This window comes from Sabethes cyaneus, chromosome 3 (assembly GCF_943734655.1).
Source record: "Sabethes cyaneus chromosome 3, idSabCyanKW18_F2, whole genome shotgun sequence".
Lineage (NCBI taxonomy): Eukaryota > Metazoa > Arthropoda > Insecta > Diptera > Culicidae > Sabethes > Sabethes cyaneus.
In genome coordinates this window covers 77,068,950-77,086,863 of record NC_071355.1, presented here as the reverse complement: position 1 = coordinate 77,086,863, position 17,914 = coordinate 77,068,950, and the positions used below count along the sequence as shown (strand labels likewise).

General features: G+C 40.5%; 3 protein-coding genes across 3 annotated transcripts; 1 reads left to right on the top strand and 2 right to left on the bottom strand.

The window, feature by feature from the left end:
- Nucleotides 1-1,340: 1,340 nt before the first annotated feature.
- Nucleotides 1,341-10,483, bottom strand: LOC128741270 (uncharacterized). Its single transcript, XM_053836956.1, has 4 exons — nucleotides 10,090-10,483; nucleotides 7,950-10,029; nucleotides 6,384-7,841; nucleotides 1,341-3,752 (listed from the first exon to the last, which is right to left on the bottom strand). The coding sequence occupies exons 1-4, from the start codon at nucleotides 10,213-10,215 to the stop codon at nucleotides 3,049-3,051; spliced, it is 4,368 nt and encodes a 1,455-aa protein (XP_053692931.1). The 5' UTR covers nucleotides 10,216-10,483; the 3' UTR covers nucleotides 1,341-3,048.
- A 1,199-nt stretch (nucleotides 10,484-11,682) lies between these two features.
- LOC128743095 (histone-arginine methyltransferase METTL23) lies at nucleotides 11,683-12,631 on the top strand. Its single transcript, XM_053839616.1, has 2 exons — nucleotides 11,683-11,802; nucleotides 11,925-12,631. The coding sequence occupies exons 1-2, from the start codon at nucleotides 11,683-11,685 to the stop codon at nucleotides 12,513-12,515; spliced, it is 711 nt and encodes a 236-aa protein (XP_053695591.1). The 3' UTR covers nucleotides 12,516-12,631.
- A 529-nt stretch (nucleotides 12,632-13,160) lies between these two features.
- LOC128742584 (probable ATP-dependent RNA helicase DDX55 homolog) lies at nucleotides 13,161-15,271 on the bottom strand. The gene is made up of 2 exons (XM_053838987.1): nucleotides 15,074-15,271; nucleotides 13,161-15,016 (listed from the first exon to the last, which is right to left on the bottom strand). The coding sequence occupies exons 1-2, from the start codon at nucleotides 15,176-15,178 to the stop codon at nucleotides 13,268-13,270; spliced, it is 1,854 nt and encodes a 617-aa protein (XP_053694962.1). The 5' UTR covers nucleotides 15,179-15,271; the 3' UTR covers nucleotides 13,161-13,267.
- Between the last annotated feature and the right edge of the window lie 2,643 nt (nucleotides 15,272-17,914).

Below are 17,914 nucleotides of genomic sequence, written 5' to 3'. Positions count from 1 at the left end.
TAATGTTCTCTAACAGAAATGGCACATCTGCGCAGTGGAGAACGCGTAAAGAAGGTACATAACATTGTGGTAACTATAAGCGCAGAATGCATCAGCAGCAGGAAGGAAATAATAACATGGATATTGGCCTAAGTTTAAGCTTTGGGAGCTCGATTAACGTTGATAATGGTTTATGATGAGTAATAGATTGTCACCGACCTGGGTATGAAATGGGAAAAGCAAATGAGGAAGCGTCCAACATAGCCCCAGCCATCCCAAGCCCCTACCTAGCGCCTCCACGTGGCCTTACCCGGTAATCCTCTATTCAGTAGCCAAGCTAGGAGATGCGATGCTGGGTGGTTCCCGGCCAGCTGATTTCAAAATTGCGATTTTGGGTGAGGGCTGAGGCATACGACCTTATTAGGAGGTAAGCTTAATATAAGTTATTTTCATTATTTGTTTCGTTTTAGCTCAAGAAGCATTTCCTACTGTACAGTGAAAACTCTGACCGAAAAAAGCTTAAATAGTGCTCATGGATACCAGAAGACAACATTAAATTAATATGAGAGAACGTATAGCATTGCATGTTCAAATCAGTCAGTGCGGGATTTGCAGTTTCCTGCAACGTAGGTATATTCAATATTTTCGACACGTTGTTTTGAGTATTTAATCGCTTGGTCTATTTAGCAGCTTATGAGTTCTTTTCTCAATCGTTATTTTATGCACACCTATGCCATGTAAGTAATCTAGATTAAACAGTAGATATTTAAAACGTATTTCTAAGCAATATTTTTCTAACTTTACATTTACACCCCTCGTCCCAGAATACTGTGACACACTTTGCCCCGAAGCATGTTATTTGAACAAACATGAAAATTAACGCTTGCTTGCAAATATATAGCCTGTAAACCACTTTTATAAGCAGTCGTTAAACTTAAATAAATAATTTATCTATAATATGGGGTAAAGCCATTGAATTTTAAATGATAAATAGTTTTCCATTTTGAAGTATCGCATAAACGACAGTGCCAAAAATTTCAATATATTTTAAATAGAAACTCATAGCTTGCTGGTTATTATTTATCCCTAGTAGATTATGGTACTGATAAAATGTTTGAAAGAAAAATATTTCAAACTTGGAATAATATCATAGGACTTAGAAAACTTCATTAATACACTTTGCCCCGTGACACACTTTATCCCGTCCTACCTTACATGATTTGTACACAAATTAGTCTAAACATCAGCCTTAAATTTGAACTACAAATTTTCGGATACAACAGAAAGACCCTATCATTCTATGACTTTTCATCTTTATTTCTCACTAGCAGTATTACTTCTAGCAAAATGCAGTTTCAAACTTAGTACTTAGTAACTTACATGGTCTATAGTCAAACAATGTACAAAAATCTCTCGGGTTCTGCAAATTTCTGCAGCAATATTTCAACACACGCACACACAGCGTTTGTAACTCTGTTAACACTGTTAACACTACTGCTTAAGTTACTGTTCGATTATGCCATTTGCTGCATAACCTTTCTTCGAAGCTTATCTTATACTTATTTATTTTTATATCTATTCGGTTTCATCGCAATGTTATAGCTAAATGGAAGGAGAGAGGTAAATTCAAAAAAAGAAATGCCTTTAGTAACTTTGGAAAAGATTAACTGTGTGTAATTTTTTTTCCACTATTTTGCGCACTGTCTGTGGATAATTCAATTTTAAATCACAAGTTTTAATTTTTCATTTTTACAAATAATTATCAAACGAAATGATCGTCGTACTGTTAAAGAAATGATCATATTTTTTATATTTAAAAACTAGTACTTGTAGTCAAACTATTATCGTCTGGGTTGTAAATTTTTTGAAGTTTTTGGACTGAGCAGAGCACGTTGATTTTAAAATCGATTATGTGTGCTATTTTGTCATCGATTTTCATAAATTCTTTCGACATTTTCCTGAAAAATACCAGAACTTGACATTCGATTTAAATTCGAATTCGAAGACGAACGTTGTTTTCTCTGGTGCCTCTTTCTACCATCTATTTCGACACATTTATTTTTATCTGGCGTAGAAAACCTTCGCCGTTTCAAAATTTTTATTAATGATGTTAAGGCTAGGAGTGAGCTACTCTTGCCGAAGTTGGCGTCTCGTTTGGACATCCTCTCGCCGGGATATGTCTTCAGTAGCGATGTAAAATAAACCCATGCCGCAACGCAACCATCTACGCGATTCAAAAGGACAGCTACCGAAACATGAACGTTATCCATAACACGCTTCAGGAAAATTTTAACCGCGGCTGTTTGTCCATTCTTTTGTCTTTTTGGAGAGTCTGATTCTGCTGGAGTTATAGGGCCGCGGATATCTAAACAGGACTTTTCAGATTCAGTTTATACGGAAAACCATTCCGGTGCATTATTTATCATAGCTTTTCGTGCTCATCTGTATCGTATGCTGCCTTGAAATCCACGAATAATGATAGAATTTGTAAAATTGCAACCAACAAGAAAAGAACAGCACCACAAATCAGTGCGCAGAAATGCATTTCCTGGACCGAGAAATAAAAGAATGTGCTCTTTTCGGATGGCAAAAAGGTTGAACTTTAATTGCGATTCATACGCCTGCGTCATTCTTTGCTTTTAGTTTGGAAGGAAGATATGCATACTATGCTCGCAGATGAGTAATTTTAAAGTCAAATTCTTGCAACGAGCCTTTGAGAGAAACGTATAAGAACCAGAGTGCATTATGGCTCATAGAAAACATTATTTTAAAAACTTATCGCTCCTTGATATTTTTCAGGAAAGAGTCCTATACCAGAGCAATAACTTGAAATTCGGCCGAAAACCCGCATCATAAGCTGGCAAATATTGATACATATATATTGAAACATATGCAATGAAACTTATCTAAATAGTAATCGATGTTATACATAATCTACTACCTACACAAACACAAAATAGTAAAAAGGAACGAAATACGACTTCGAAACATGAAATCACACGAGAATGCGAAATTATTACAAACTACCTATTATAATACTACCTAGTTAATTATAGTGGCAAAGGGACCTTATCCGAATCTTTTTTTCTTCTTTCTTAACTTACCGTACCCCTTGCCATACCAACCAGGCTTCGTACGAGACTTCTTGACGTGGCCAGACGTCACGGTGGCATTTTCTTTACAGCCCACCACGCTAGTCAAAGTTTTACCTTCGATTTTAACTCGTTTCTGATGTTTGTCCAGAACATCGGTCATGTCGTCGTCCGGCTTCTCTGCTAATGGCTTGTCATCCGCGCTGTCAGATTCTGGTTCACTTTTAATATCGTTACCACTCGTTGAAGCCAAAGCAGCTGGCGCCGGTTTCACTTCATCAACTGCTTCTTGCTTCGTCTCTTCTTCCGGCAACTTTTCCTCGGGATTTACTTTGTTATCCTCTTCTTCCTCATCCGAGAAATCACAGCATTCGCAAATCACCAGTTTGCCATTCCTGTTGGATTGTACGAAAAATTGGGCCGGCTGTACAATGTAGAATTGGCAGCTGATCTGTCGGTAGTTTTCAAAACAAAATTTACACTCGATGTTCACTTCAGCCTTTATTGGTGATCCGGCTCCTCCCCAGAGATTCACGTTAGGGGGTGGTGGATGAATAATGCTGTGCAAGCCAGAGTACGCATAGTTGACGTCGTACCATTGCGGCAGTGTGGCAGCGCACGGTGCCTGTAGGACCTTACAATAGGTAAGAATGCGCTTTACTTTATCCTGTGCTGTTTCAACTGTAAAAGACACAAAAAATTGGTTGGTTAAATACTAGTTGAAAGATTTCTAGATATTCAGAATAAAAAATTGCCTGTATTTTTATAAAGTTCAAGAGATTCAACATTTAATTTTAGCTGGGAATCTGACATTTTTTATCATATAGGGTACATTTTGACCAAAGACATTTCGATCAAGAGGTGACGTATGGTATTCCGGTCAAAGTTGACGACCGGTAATCCTTTAAGCACTAAAGTAAATTTGAATGAGAAAGTATAAAGTGACCCAGATGTATGAACCACGAAAGGCCGGCACACCTTGGAGAGATATTCATCGTACACCTGGTCGGGAAAAGTCGGGAGGTCGCGGTGGGCCGGACTGTAGGGCTGCGAATACCTCAACGGCATCAAGAATAGGATAGATGGCTCAACAACATTCAGGCTGACTTGTGTCAAGTGTCGAGACGCTCAAGAGATATGTGACTAGTAAGTAGCCCAAGGGCTAACTGAATTGGAAATAAGTTCTTGATATAGCACGAGCCATCCCAGCTCTAAGCTGCTGCTGAAGAAGGTGCTCAGAGAAGTCATTTCCACGACATACGAGTTGAATCACAGGCTCAGATTCAAATCTTATCAGCACTATCACACATATTGCCGCCAACCGACCACACTTCGCATGCACGTTCTTTCGCTATCCGTATCCGTGTGGCCAAACTGAGTGCACTGTATAAAAACGTCATATTACGCACATAAAAACGTCGAGTTTTGCGCCATGCTGAAATAACCGATATTGCCGATGGTGAAAAAGGGATGCGTCGACTCATTTAATCGCTACTTCATTTACGCTTTTCTATAAGTTAGAATTTAGGGTTGTGGACAACCGTTTTTCCAACTAAGACAGTTGGCAGCAGTGTTGCAAACCCCGCACTCGTGTGGTCCAATTTTTTTAGATACGCGTTCTTGTTCTAACGAACACACTGGCATGAGCAACTTTCTCGAACTCCCTTTCTTATTTTTTATATCCTGTGGCGAGTTTTTGAGTGTCGGTTGTCGCTCACAAAGGCCTGCACTCACACACGTGTGTGAAGCGAGAGTGATGAAACCAAGCTGATGCTCTCTCTCACCGGCAGAGCAAATCGATTCGTCTTCAGTGCTTTGCCAATAAAACGCCGAGAACTAAGATATATTGCAGAATACGCCAGAAGCCTGCTTTTAACCATATCGTTCTTGAACATCACCTACGTACGATCCATACGGGGTGCGGATCATTATCTAGGAGCAGTCCATGTGCAATTGTGCACAAAAAACTATCGACAGTTTATACCTCTCGACAAAGCCACCCTCCTCGGTTAAACATTCGGCAATTAGACAACCCACCAGTTGCCGAGAAATATGCGCGCATGCTGGACGAAGCTCTACCTCGCTTTATGGAGCTAGACCCTAGGAAAACGATGGAGTAGGATATGCTCGGCCATCAGTGAGACCGCAGTCGCAGTGCAAGCTGAAGACACCTCGAGCGCGCAAGGTGATCGACAGGTGGAAGCAGTTCTTTGATGACCATCTGAACAGCGATATAACAGAAGGAAACGCAACGAAAGTTTACTTAGGAGCAAAGATGTCACATATCTTGAAATTCGTGCATACATAAATCTGGGACCCTGGGATTTTCTCCGAGGTATTTTATTTTCTTAGTCTAATTTTTTGTATAACAAAAATTATTTATGGCGCAAGTTTAAAACTTTACTAACATTAGTAGTACCGGTACTCAAAGGAACTAAAATAATTGGTGGGTCCCAAATTTATGCAGAGATCTGTCTAGAGGTGTCCACAAACGATAACATCGTGCCGGTTCTCGATCTCGAAGAGATCCGGCAAGAAATCGGTCTGCTGAAGAATAATCTACAAAAAGGGATAGATTGCTGTAATTATCGCGGCATTACGCTGGTCAACGTCGCCTACAAGGTGCTCACTCAGATTTTGTTACGTTGTCTATCCTCAATAACAAGATAATTTGTAGGGCAGTACCGTACGGGCTTTATGGAGGCCTCCAGATAAACCCTCCAGAAATGTCGGGAGTACAATGAAACTGACGCGGCTGATCAAAGCTACTCTGAAGCGCATAATGCGCTACGTGCGTGTTTCGGGGGCCCTCTCGTTCCCTTCAAATGCAGCAGAGTTGCGTTAAGGGGATGGACGACTTCGACATTATTATTAGAAACCTTGGTGCGGTGGAGACAAATTACGCCAGACTAAAAACGGAGGCTAGGAGAATTGGGTTACAAATCAATGCGTAGAAAATCAAATATATGTTAGGAAGAGACTCCAGAGAAAACGACGTTTGCCTCCCTCGGACGGTGTCTATTGACGGCGATGAACTGGAAGTGGTTGACGAGTTCGTATATTAGGGATGCCTTAAATTTTGAATCAAAGCGGAATTCCGTTTGTTTATAATGACACTCTTCATTTTGATTCAAATTTAAGCGTTTTTTTAACTCTAGGGTTTCGTTACAGACGGAATAAGGAGTTTATGTATTAGATTATGGGTATTTGGCAGACTAACAATACTTGTAGAAACAATATGTAATGAGTTGTCAATTGACATCAATAAACCGTATATAAAGCAATAATTTCTAAATTCAGTTTGAAACTAACCTGTTCCGGACGGCACTGGTGTAACGAATTGTTGAATATAGCTACCAGGCGGTGAAAATGTCAGAAAGCTTCGTACTGGTATAGTACAGGTTGGTGGCGTTGCGGCTGCAGTCGTCATCATCATCGGCGTCGTAACCATCGCTGTTGTAGGTGTCAGTGGTGGCGTTCTAAGTAATTGCGGTGTATTCACACTTGATGCGACTATTGTATTCAATATAGCTGCAGTAGTAGGTGTAGAAACTGGCTGTTCCTGCCTAGTAGATGACGGTTCAGCAACTTCAGAAATCTCCTTCTTCGGAGTAACTGCTGTCGAGGTGTTGTCTTTGCGAGTTCGCTTCTTTTCGTGTTTTATATTGAGAAAGTCAGTTTTCTTACGAATTCGGAAGCTTCGAGTTCTACCCGGTGATGGGGAAGTCTCATTTTCCGATGCTGGTTCTAGCGTCGCCTTCTGCACTTGCTCGTCTTGCTTTTGTGGTGTTACTTCGGGATTTGGTTCCGTTATAGATTTCGAACTATCTTGGATTTTTTCATCTGTACTATTTCCATTGAGAGACGGACTACTTTCGTTTAACTGCACAGACTCACTCGGCTTTACGTCAATAGTTTTTCCGGATTGTGTCTCGGAAGCTGGTGTAACCGACTTCGTCGGTGTTTTCATTATTTGCATGGCAGTAGGCAGGATGGTTGGAAATATTGGCTTAGTCGGACTGACGGCGCGTGGCGGACTCGTAAGCAGCACAATATTACTTCCTTGATTTGGTATTCCATTATTCAACACGTACGCTATCGGGAACCGCTGAGCTGCATTCACAGGAATCGCTTTTGGTGCGTTAGTTCCCAAATTTGTGGTTATAACTGCGGGCATTCCGTTTACCATTAAATGTGGCTGTAGGGCTCCATTTGGCGTTAATGGTGTCCTCAAATGCTGAATGCCATTTGTTAAGAGTGTAGGCGAGTTAAGAGGCTTCGAAACCTGTACTGATGGAGGAACGATATCACCGGTTTCCGAGTTGCTCACTGGATTCTTTTTTTCTGCGTTTGGAATTTGTTGAATTAAACTCTCAGCAGGTTTTATTTTGTTCAAGCGGAAATTTTTCAAACACGTTGTTTGTGGAGCCAGCAATCGTGTTTGAATAGATTGTTGTCCTCCAAAAATAATCTTGTTAGCAGGAAGCGGCTTGATTGGATTGCTTTTGTTGTTACAATTGCTGCTGCCAAGAATTTTTGTTTGAATTCCACCGAGTTGGGTCGTCGAAACAGGGGCAACATTTCCGGGTTGTACGGAAACCGGCAGTTGGAGTTTTATCGGACTTATAAGTGTCAACGCGGGAGGAGAGCCATCCATAAATTTCGGTGCACTTTCGTACAGTTGAAATACTTGGCTATGACTTAGGACTACTTTTACTGTGTTTGGGGGTTGACCTGATGGATTGGCAGACGATAGTCCGGGCGAATTATCTGGAAAATATTACTGTGGTTAATTTTTGGCAGTATGAAGACATTTTTGTACATGATTCAACTAGTATTAGAGTATAAGCAATATTTGAAAAATAAAAAGCAACTTACCTTTCGCTGAACCTTCCTTGAAATGTGTATCGGCAGAACCCGAAGTATCGAGTCGATCGAATGAATGCACACGTTTCTTGATTGAATCTTGAACCACGGACACAGAAACAGCAGTATTGAGTTCTACATTTTTCATTGCCGCTTTCGTTTCAACATTGCTGACAGTTTTATGAATATCTTCGCTTCCAGACGTTTCAGTAGCCGAACTTGAGCAATTGTCGACCACTGCTTTTAAGCCCGGGGAGCTTGGTGTATCAATGCCACAACAGGTTTGTTCAATTGCTGCTGCATTTTGCAATATACAGTGTGGAATTTTTTCACTCACTTTTTCGGGATGCTCCAACAATGGGGAATTGTCTATGGCGGCTTTGACTGCATCTACTGGTGACTCTTTATTACATACTGTTGAGCTTCCGCTTATTTCTTTAGTGAGAGCAGAATCCTTTATCGTTGAATTTAATGGGATTAATTTGGGAACGTTGGCAGCAGCGGGCAAAACGGGTTGCATAACAATGTGAATTTTGTTAATTGATGAGCCACCGGTTTTTACCGATTCATTAGTGCTTGAGTTACCATGTGACGGCTGGCGATCGTCAATTGTGTTGAGCATTTGTCGAAGATTTCCAAACAGACTCGAGGCAGTGTCGATTTTGATAACATTCATAGACGAAGGCAATTGCTGCTGTTTACATGGTGAGGTGGAATTAGGCAGAATGAACCTAGTCGAAGGAGAAGAGATCGTCGCTCGTGACCCGTTTGGTGTGCATGGAACCAGCGGAGGGACTGCACATTGTGGTGGTAATTTGGCAGTCGGAGATGTCGGGCTGGATTGCGTCTCATTCTTCATCTGTAGCTGGGCAGCGTTGAGCATAAGGTTATAGCCAAGATGTTGCTGCATAAGTAGATTGTTAATGTACATCTGTTGAGGCATTAGAAAAGATTGCGAATTTAGAAGGAACGGGAGTGGTTGATGTGGAGTTGCGGTCATTGTCTCCTTCTTTATACCCATTTCTTCATCTTTTACTTCCTTCTTTACGTCAACTCCATTCGAACATGCCCCTTCATCTAAATTTCCTTCTTTGACGGCCTTTTTAAGCATAGGTTGTGACGCGGTATGCAGTTCTTCTGGCAGTAACAATGTAGCATGAGCAAAGATTGGATCCTTCAAACGATTATAATCTGGAACATCAATGTTTAAATGCTTCATTACAAGTCGCATCACTTCGTCGCACTTTCCGTTAATTTTAATCGATGCAACTTTATCCTTCGGAGTCCACTGCAAGTTTATTATAAAAATTTTTGGACGTTTCTTTATTGGTCTATCTGTGGCCCACAACCAGGTGTACTTTCGAAGCACTTTTAAGCTAGAACCTAAGCAAAGAATAGCATCAGTCTTTTCTGTGTGCGGCGTTGCTCCGCCCCAATTTAATGGCCACTTCAGTTGCCCTCGCTCGCCGAAGTGAACAATTGTATCCACTAGAGGTTTGCCACACTTTCTACAACGTCGGTTTGTTTTGTGCTGATACCGGTTTGTTAGCTGTGTAGTGTCAAACAACCGCCAATATTCGACATTCGGTTTACAGCTTTTGCATACCTCTACGTACATGTTTCCATGCACCTCCGACAGGGAAAATCTGGGCAAACCGGAGCGCAAATGCAAACCATCACAATTTTGAGAAACAACATGCTTCAGAATCCCTCTTTTGTGCAACTCAAAAAGGGCCATATGTGTGTATGTGGGATCAGCTAGTGAAAGATCGTACTCGCCAATATCTTTGCCCTGTGCCAGCAAAGTCCAGATACCCTGGCTTCCTCGGTAATCTGGTATCTTTGCCGAAGTACTGATTCCTGCTCCCGTATAAACCAGTAAATGATTAGATTTGAGGATGGCTTGTGCTAGCTTTAATGCTTTTGTTTCTATATCAACTGGATCATCTTCGGTTTCCAGCATACGTTTTTTATATTCCACGCGTCGCTTCCTCCGTTCCAGAATCTGTTTAACCAATGCTTTATGATTGCCTAATAGTCGTTCATCGTCACCGGTCCGTTTGGATTCCACTTTTTTGAGAATCGCGATTATCTAAAAATAATCATTGTTATTAATCACTTCAATTACCAACAGTGGTATTGGTAAGGATACCTTTTTCCAAAGATCCAACTTTTTCTTTTTCGGGCACTCCTCCTGCTTTGTGTCTGCTCGGCGGCAGCGCTTAGTGCCCTGCTCCAGGATAGCAGACATTTTCATGCCGTGCTTTAGTCGCATCATTTACGAAACGCGAATTGTTTTTGCTCTGCAAAAACACTTTGGCCAACTACCTAGAAAATGAATGAGCTTTTGTAGCCATTATCACACATTATGCAGCACCTGCCGAAATCGTTCTTTGCGACTGGTCGGCTACGCTTTGCATTTTTGTGCCCAATTTTATTGTAATTGTTTGGAACTATCTAGCGGAAACTTGTTAGCACACTAGCAGGCACAAACGGGTACACAATTTTAACTTTTCACAACAATTTTCACAAAAATTAAGCAAAATGTGTCTAATTAACTTTTATTATTGTTTATTTGTTTTCTCTGCATACTCTGCATCTCGCGAACAGGGATTAGACACAGCGGCAGGGATGCCAACAATTTGAAAAGTAATGGCAATCGATTAACGGGAAATTAGCAGTCATTAACTTTTCGTCTGAGAGCCCAATTTCGGATGCAGTTTTTGGGCCCAAACGCGGGGTTCTGTTTGAAAAAATGTAAATACTGCTTTTTTCTTGTTAATCTGAACACAGCGAATATATTTTCATGAGCAGAATTTTTGTTTCAAACAAAATAAACTTCTTTTGAAATTGGCAGAATCGATGACTGCTTGCACACTCATAGAAATGCCCGTAAGTACCTGTGGGTGAAAATCTGCCAAAATTTTTCGATCTCTTGCGCTCTTTAAAAAATTCCTGTTGAGATTGCTGACAACTACCGTACGCACACTATGCCGCGTATACGTACACGCGATTTGTTGCTGCTGATGTTGGTTTTTCCAACATCAGCAGCAACAAATCAAACTGGGGGAAAACAAACCACCAACCCAACCGCAATTTAGCAAGCTCTATTCCGCTTCACCCCTGCAGTAATCTTTTGGAGGTGACAGCAGCTTATGTTCCTCAACGCGAATTGGCTCTCATTAGCTTGGATCGATCGATCGATCTGCTTGAATAAAAAGAAAAAGGTGATCTCTTAGCACCCTGGCCTCGATTATAATTATTACCGGATAACCGCCCCACCACATACCTGGTGATAGATATCAATATACTTTGAATTGTTCCGTTACTCTTGGCATCACTGGTCGGTCACGCGAAGCGAACAAGCGAACGACAGAGCATAAGGAAGAACGTGAAAAATGATCCACACCATCAAAACCACGGGAATGACACTTCCAATACCAACCTATACAAAAAAAACGTAGCCAACATAGAGCGGGCCCAAGCTGACAGCTTCATAGATGGGCTCAAGCTGACAACCGAGTCGGATGTATAAATTGTTAAATTTTGTTAGTTTTAGTTCGATTTTAGTCAAGGTTTTAGCATCACATAGCCAATTTCAGGCAAACAATTAATGCGAAATACATGAAACTGTGAAAATGGTTAGATAAATTCGTTTTGTGAAATCGCTTTGCGTTTGCCGCCTTTTTCATGTGAGCAACGAAAATGTGACGTCATATCAGCCCCCTGATCAAAACGGACAAAAATGACAAGATTCCAACAAATGGAAAGCAATGGTGAGCAGATAAAAACGTTTGTTTTTGGCAATAAAGCTAAGCAAAGCACGACAGAACCCAGTGAAAAATTGGAAATATTCATACCCGAGGTAAAGTTATTAGAATATTTTGTTTAATTGTGTAGTCCTAATCAAAGTTTTAATGTCTTTATGGCCTGATAATTAGACTTAAAATGTATTAAATATTTTAATGGTTTATGCAAATCTTTTAGCTTCTACTTCCCGGCTACTCGTTTTACACTTGGCCGTCTGCGCAAATCCTTGCCTGGTTTTTGTGGCAAAGGCGGATATCTCTTCGGAACAAACGTATACTGGAGCTTGGGGCTGGTACCTCACTACCAGGAATAGTTGCAGCGAAGTGTGGCGCTGACGTAACACTGAGTGACTGTAGTACTCTGCCAAAAACTCTTCAGCATATCCAGCGCTGCTGTCGGCTGAATAATCTCAACCCCGGCAAGGACATTCAGGTTATTGGTTTAACTTGGGGACTCTTTTTAGACCAGGTCTTTCAGCTGGGACCGATTGATTTTATAATTGGTTCGGACGTGTTCTATGATCCTTCAGTATTCGAAGATATCCTAGTAACCGTATCCTTCTTACTGGAGGTTAACACAGCCGCCAAATTCCTGTTCACTTACCAAGAGCGAAGTGCCGATTGGTGCATAGAAACCTTGCTTAAAAAGTGGAATCTGGTCTGCAACGTTGTTAGTTTGGATAATCTAACAGGAGAGTTGGAAATCGATCCGCAAGAGTTTATGGGAAACCATACTATTCACCTGTTAGAAATTACTCGGCCGTCTTAGAAACTAACTTTTATTAACGTAAATTTAGGATCAAAATATATTTTAATCAGCATGTCTTCTACCGGGGCAAACGCAATAGCCCGCGGCGTACAAAAGCTTTTCGTCAGTAATATACCATGGACCGTCAGCACAAAAGAATTGTTAGCCTATTTCTCCAAGTTTGGGCATGTGCATTCTTCTAACGTAATCTACGACAAGACAACTGGCCTAAGTCGTGGCTACGGTTTCGTCCTGTTTAGTACGAAAGAAGGGTATAGCAATGCGACCAGTAAACCTTACCATTCATTGGAAGGACGCGTACTAGTTGTGGCCCCCGCCGCTTCATAGATCAAGGAGAATGGCTTGACTCACCGATTTTTTTTATAATAGTTTATAATAAAAATGTAGAACTAGTAAACACAATCTACTACTGTTTTAATAAATGGCATTCCGAAATGTATTTAATGTCGTTTTCAATCCCTTCTCTTACGAACACCCGGATAGGTTTCCCACTTGATGCTTTGAAGTAGAATTTGTCACAAGTAAATTTCTAACTTAATTCCATTTTATGATGTTTCTAAATTCAGTTAATCATACTTTTTTTGGTATGATATATACATTCGTTAATTTTTTATACGTTAAAAAAGCAAAGTTTAAGCGCTTTTTAAATGTATTACATTTTTCACAACGAATAAAACACGAGTTTAGTATTCTGAACATTTTTTTCAAATACCTATAAAAAAGTTATTAACAATACCTACATACGAGAAGTTTCACTTCTTCTCAACACCAATTTCATTATCGCTGCCGTCGAGTCCCAATTCATCATCGAATTCCTCTTCGGTAATCTTCTTCTTTTTCAGTTTTTTCAAAGCTCGTATATCATTTGCCAGCTCATCCAGTTCTTCCTGTGAAAACTTTGCCTTTTTCCTCTTAACTTGCTCACCAGTTGTTTCATCCGTTGCTACGGCGGCGGATGCCTTCCTCTTTTGCTTTTCTTCTCGACGCTTTTTGCGCGTTTCTTTCCGCTCCTCGCGAGCCTTTTTTGCCAACTCCCAAGGGACAGAGTTCTTTTTGTGCATTTTCTTTTTACTCTTCCACTCTCCCGTTTCCTCGAATTCTTTTACCTTCTTTTCGTAGGACTGTTGCTTTTGCTTGTCTCGGTAGACCAGTTTAAAAATATCAACTTGTTCCTCCGGGCCCTGGAAACTTTGCTTGAAATGTTCCTTCATTTCTGGCATTCTGGGAAGCTGCAGCAACCCATAGCTCGTGGCAACCTTTCCTAGATCAAGGTCTTTCACGCGCAAAATAAGATTGCATTCGTGCTTGCTGTAGGCCTGCACGTGGGACACAAAAGCGCGACTTGCTTTATCAAACACACCGCGATCATTTATTTGCAGGCGATGAAGAACTTTGAGCACTTTGCGCAGCTTTTTCGCGTCCGAATCTAGGGATACTTGTTTGAGGGAAACTTTTTGATTGCGTGTAAGAAACTCAACGTAGGAATCCTCAGAAGGTAGCAGCATTATCAGTGCATTCCCTTCTTGACCTTGCCTTGCCGTTCTACCAACTCTATGAACGAAGGAAGCTGCATTAGAAGGAGGATCCCATTGCACTACCCAATCTACCTCAGGGATATCTACTCCTCGCGCTAGTAAATCTGTACACAGCAGTAGGGCGCAGCTAGATTCCCGAAACTCGGTCAATATCCGATTTCGCTGTGCTTTCATTTTTCCATGAAGTGCCAACACTTTTGTTTGCTGCAGGAGCTCTGCAAGGGCTATGCTCCAGTATTCAACACATGCACAAGTCGGAAAAAATATCATGGCTTTTTGTAGCTGTTGCTTTCGAATAAAGCTAAGCAAAGCAGTAAGTTTATTTTCGGGCTCCACAACAACGTAGTAATTTTGCAACAATTTTGGAGTACTAACGGTGGCCTTTTCTTTCACACTAACCAGCACTGGATTTCTCAAGCCAGCTCTCATTAGATCCTTAACTTCTTTTGTTTGTGTTGCCGAAAACAATCCCGTCCTTCTTTGTCTAGGCAAGTAACCGAGAATTGTGTTTATTGTGGCTTCGAAGCCTAGATCCAACAATCGATCAGCCTCGTCGAGCACTAACAGTTCAAGACCTCTAACTTTTGTGGGCAAATTAGGATCTCCTTTTCTTTCCAAGAGATCTTTCAACCTTCCTGGTGTGGCAACCAAGATATTTGCACCTTCTTTTCTTAGCGAATCAACATCTTCTTCTACGGAGCTTCCGCCGATAAGTAATTTCTGTTTAAACTGTTTCAAGTCATCATGTTCTAGAAATTCTTCCAACACCTTACTAATCTGCACAGCTAGTTCTCGGGTTGGCGAAATTATGATAGCACCAATTTCAAACTTTTTCCAGATCGTCTCTCGTTGACGTTTAAGCAATAGTTCCAGTAGTGGAACTACGAATGCCAAGGTTTTGCCAGAACCTGTAACAGCTTCAGCAGCAACATCTTTGTAGGATAACAGTAAAGGTAATGTAGCCGCCTGCAATACATAAATTTTTTACAAAAACAAACAAAACTACAATTACGTTGGCTTTACCTGCACCGGTGTCATTTCACTAAAGCCAATTTTGTCGATTGTTTCTAAAACCGGGCGGCTTAGTGGTTTCGACAATTCAGTCCATTTTGAGCTGGGTTTGGACATTTTTGAAATATTCTCACAATTCAAAAATGAACTGGAACTAATAAAGTAAGCTGCTTACACTATATATTTTCAGGTTTTTGTACTGACGGAGGAAAAGAAAACCAAAAACGTGAAGTATGAAAATAGCAGGCAAACACAACACGTGCCATGCCGTTTATAAAGTTTGTTTATCATCGGCATGGCTCGACAGAGGATTCGGCTGCTCTGATCGATTAATAACGATGCAGAATCCAACTCCGTTTTGAACAGTCTGGAGGAAGCCGAATTACATCGACCGTCAGCAATCGGCAACGGCAACGTAACAGAATGGCATTTTCAAATTTCAATATGTGCATTCCACGAGAATGTCATATCATATCACAGAACGTCAAGGTACTCGTGTGAATGTGCACATTAAAAATGTTAAAAATGCACGACCATAAAAAGGGCCAAACAGAATGCTGCGTCAACGCGTCCGTCAGCGTTATTCTGACAGTTTTCCCTTGTGTTTACTGACTTAACTGACGCTGTGTTCCATTATGCTGTCGTTGTTCTGTTCCTACCGGTTTTAGATAATGTTTGATTATCTTCGCAGGGTAAAATGGGGTGAACATTCAACTCCTTGAAAACAATTCGCGACTCTTCCCCGATGTTTTCCTGAGTCGATGTCTTTTCCCAAAGAAAATCTCCTACGTTTTAGGTAAAACTTCTGACCGTATGCAGAAGCAATGTGAAAGTCTAAAAGTTATAGCCAAATGGGGGATTGAAATTTGGGATACTATAAAACTATCCGATTGCTGTATTTCCCACCGGATCAGAACTTAGAATGCCGTTCATGTTAAGGCTCATATAGCTTCGGTTTCCGAGGTTTCTTCGACAGCTTCCGCTTCTGACGGCATACTCTTTTTGGATGATTTCAACCTTACCGGTATAAACTGTTGTAAACGCGGCAATAGATATTTGTTCATCGTCTCCAATTCTTCGAGACTTCTCCCGATTTCTCCCAGTTGTTCGATTGCTATAGTACAGCTACTATGCAACAAACCAATAATATTCCCAACAAAAACAGGCGCTGTTTGAATATTTACTCCGCCAGCGTTCACAGTTTTGCTCCAGCACGTGCTTTGGCGCCTACCAGGGATGGTTCGATCACTTTGACTCAATTTTGATTCATTTGACAGTACCGTCTTAACGGAGCAAAATATGACATAGTTACATATGGGCCATTTGTAGAACAGGTTATTATCTATAATTTTGCTGAATAAAGTGGCGCCTACCATTATTCTTCATCAATATTTATCAACATGCATCATCTTAAAGGACCAATGCGCCATTGTCCGTGTACTGTGATTGATATTATCGAAAAGATACCACATTTTGCACCTTACTGGACACCGCAGTCTAAAAGGGCGACTGGCACAAAAAGTGCGACAATGCGAATGCTGTGAGTAAGAAAGAGAAAGACTGACAACTGCAATGTTGCTGTTTTGTTTTGTCATATATATTGGCATTACACACAGAAAAATTTCATGGTAAATTCTACCATTTTAGGGGTAAGCTTGACCAGAAAAGTATGGTGGTTTTCAACCGACTGGGAAAACTGGTCTAGACAACATTTTCATGGTTATTTCGACTATAAGCTTGAACAATGGACGCATGGTACGGTTGACCACGCATAGTAGGCATAACTATAATCTGTATACCATAAAATTGTCATCATTACAATGCTTTAGTTATCTTAACCACTTTTTGTATAGTTTTACTGACAAGAAAATAGTCATCTTGGACAAAAAAATAAACGGAACTAGCTGGTTGCAGTGACAATTTTATGGTAAAAATGACCATGTATGGTTGGGACAACTATAATTTCAAACTATACAATTGTCATCATGACAATGGTTTTGTTATCATGACCAGGTTTTGTATGATATTGCTGACAAGAAAATAGTCATCTTAAACACGCAATGAACGGGACGAGTTGGTTGTCGTGACAATTTCGTGGTAAAAATGACGTTATTAACTATTGTTGAAATAACCATGAACGTAGTCATCTCAACTATAAATTTTATAGTTTTTATGATCATTCACGTTATACTTACTCCGAATGAATCAAACGAATCTTTTGCAATAAATGAATGTGGTGCATCTGCAGGTATACTTGCAGAGAAACTTTCAAGTATACTTGCAGATGCACCACATTCAATTATTGCAAAAGATTCATATGATTCTTTCGAAGTAAGCATAATGTGAACGGTAATATATAAATACATTAGACGGATTTCTCATTATTTCACAATCCAAATAACAAACAATCGGTTATGTCTATACATATATATCGTAGATTACTATAATTTTAACAGGAATTTTACGTACGTTTTTGGTGTGGCTCTGCAGTGTAGGTTTGCTGACTGTGGTTACCTGCATTCCGAGTATAGATTCATCCGCGGCTAAAACCACAATTTGCGATGTTCAGCCTGCAGCAGAGCCGGTCAGATCTGGCATATTTAGCTGGAATATACTGAAGTGAAACCACTGGCTACCTATTAGTTTGAACTGCCTGAACATTAATCGAATGTGGCATAGACTTCGTTATCCTATTTGGGATGAGAAGCGGTTTTAGACGTGTGCTAAACTAACACATACCAATATTTACCTCAAAGTTGTCGAGCCCGTGTAGCTACTACTCTAAAAATCCTTATCATGATGGCACATCCAATGACGCTCATCGGTTATTGGGACTTCGAATAAATTTGAAAC

What these genes read in the sequence shown, in the direction of transcription:
- LOC128742584 (XM_053838987.1), bottom strand. Translation starts at nt 15,178, where the DNA reads ATGTCCAAACCCAGCTCAAAATGGACTGAATTGTCGAAACCACTAAGC. An exon ending in GTGAAATGACACCGGTGCAG is followed by an intron (nt 15,017 to 15,073) that starts GTAAAGCCAACG and finishes TATGTATTGCAG; the next exon opens with GCGGCTACATTACCTTTACT.
- LOC128743095 (XM_053839616.1), top strand. Translation starts at nt 11,683, where the DNA reads ATGACAAGATTCCAACAAATGGAAAGCAATGGTGAGCAGATAAAAACG. An exon ending in TGGAAATATTCATACCCGAG is followed by an intron (nt 11,803 to 11,924) that starts GTAAAGTTATTA and finishes CAAATCTTTTAG; the next exon opens with CTTCTACTTCCCGGCTACTC.
- LOC128741270 (XM_053836956.1), bottom strand. Translation starts at nt 10,215, where the DNA reads ATGATGCGACTAAAGCACGGCATGAAAATGTCTGCTATCCTGGAGCAG. An exon ending in AGTTGGATCTTTGGAAAAAG is followed by an intron (nt 10,030 to 10,089) that starts GTATCCTTACCA and finishes GATTATTTTTAG; the next exon opens with ATAATCGCGATTCTCAAAAA. An exon ending in ACCAGTGCCGTCCGGAACAG is followed by an intron (nt 3,753 to 6,383) that starts GTTAGTTTCAAA and finishes TGTCTTTTACAG; the next exon opens with TTGAAACAGCACAGGATAAA.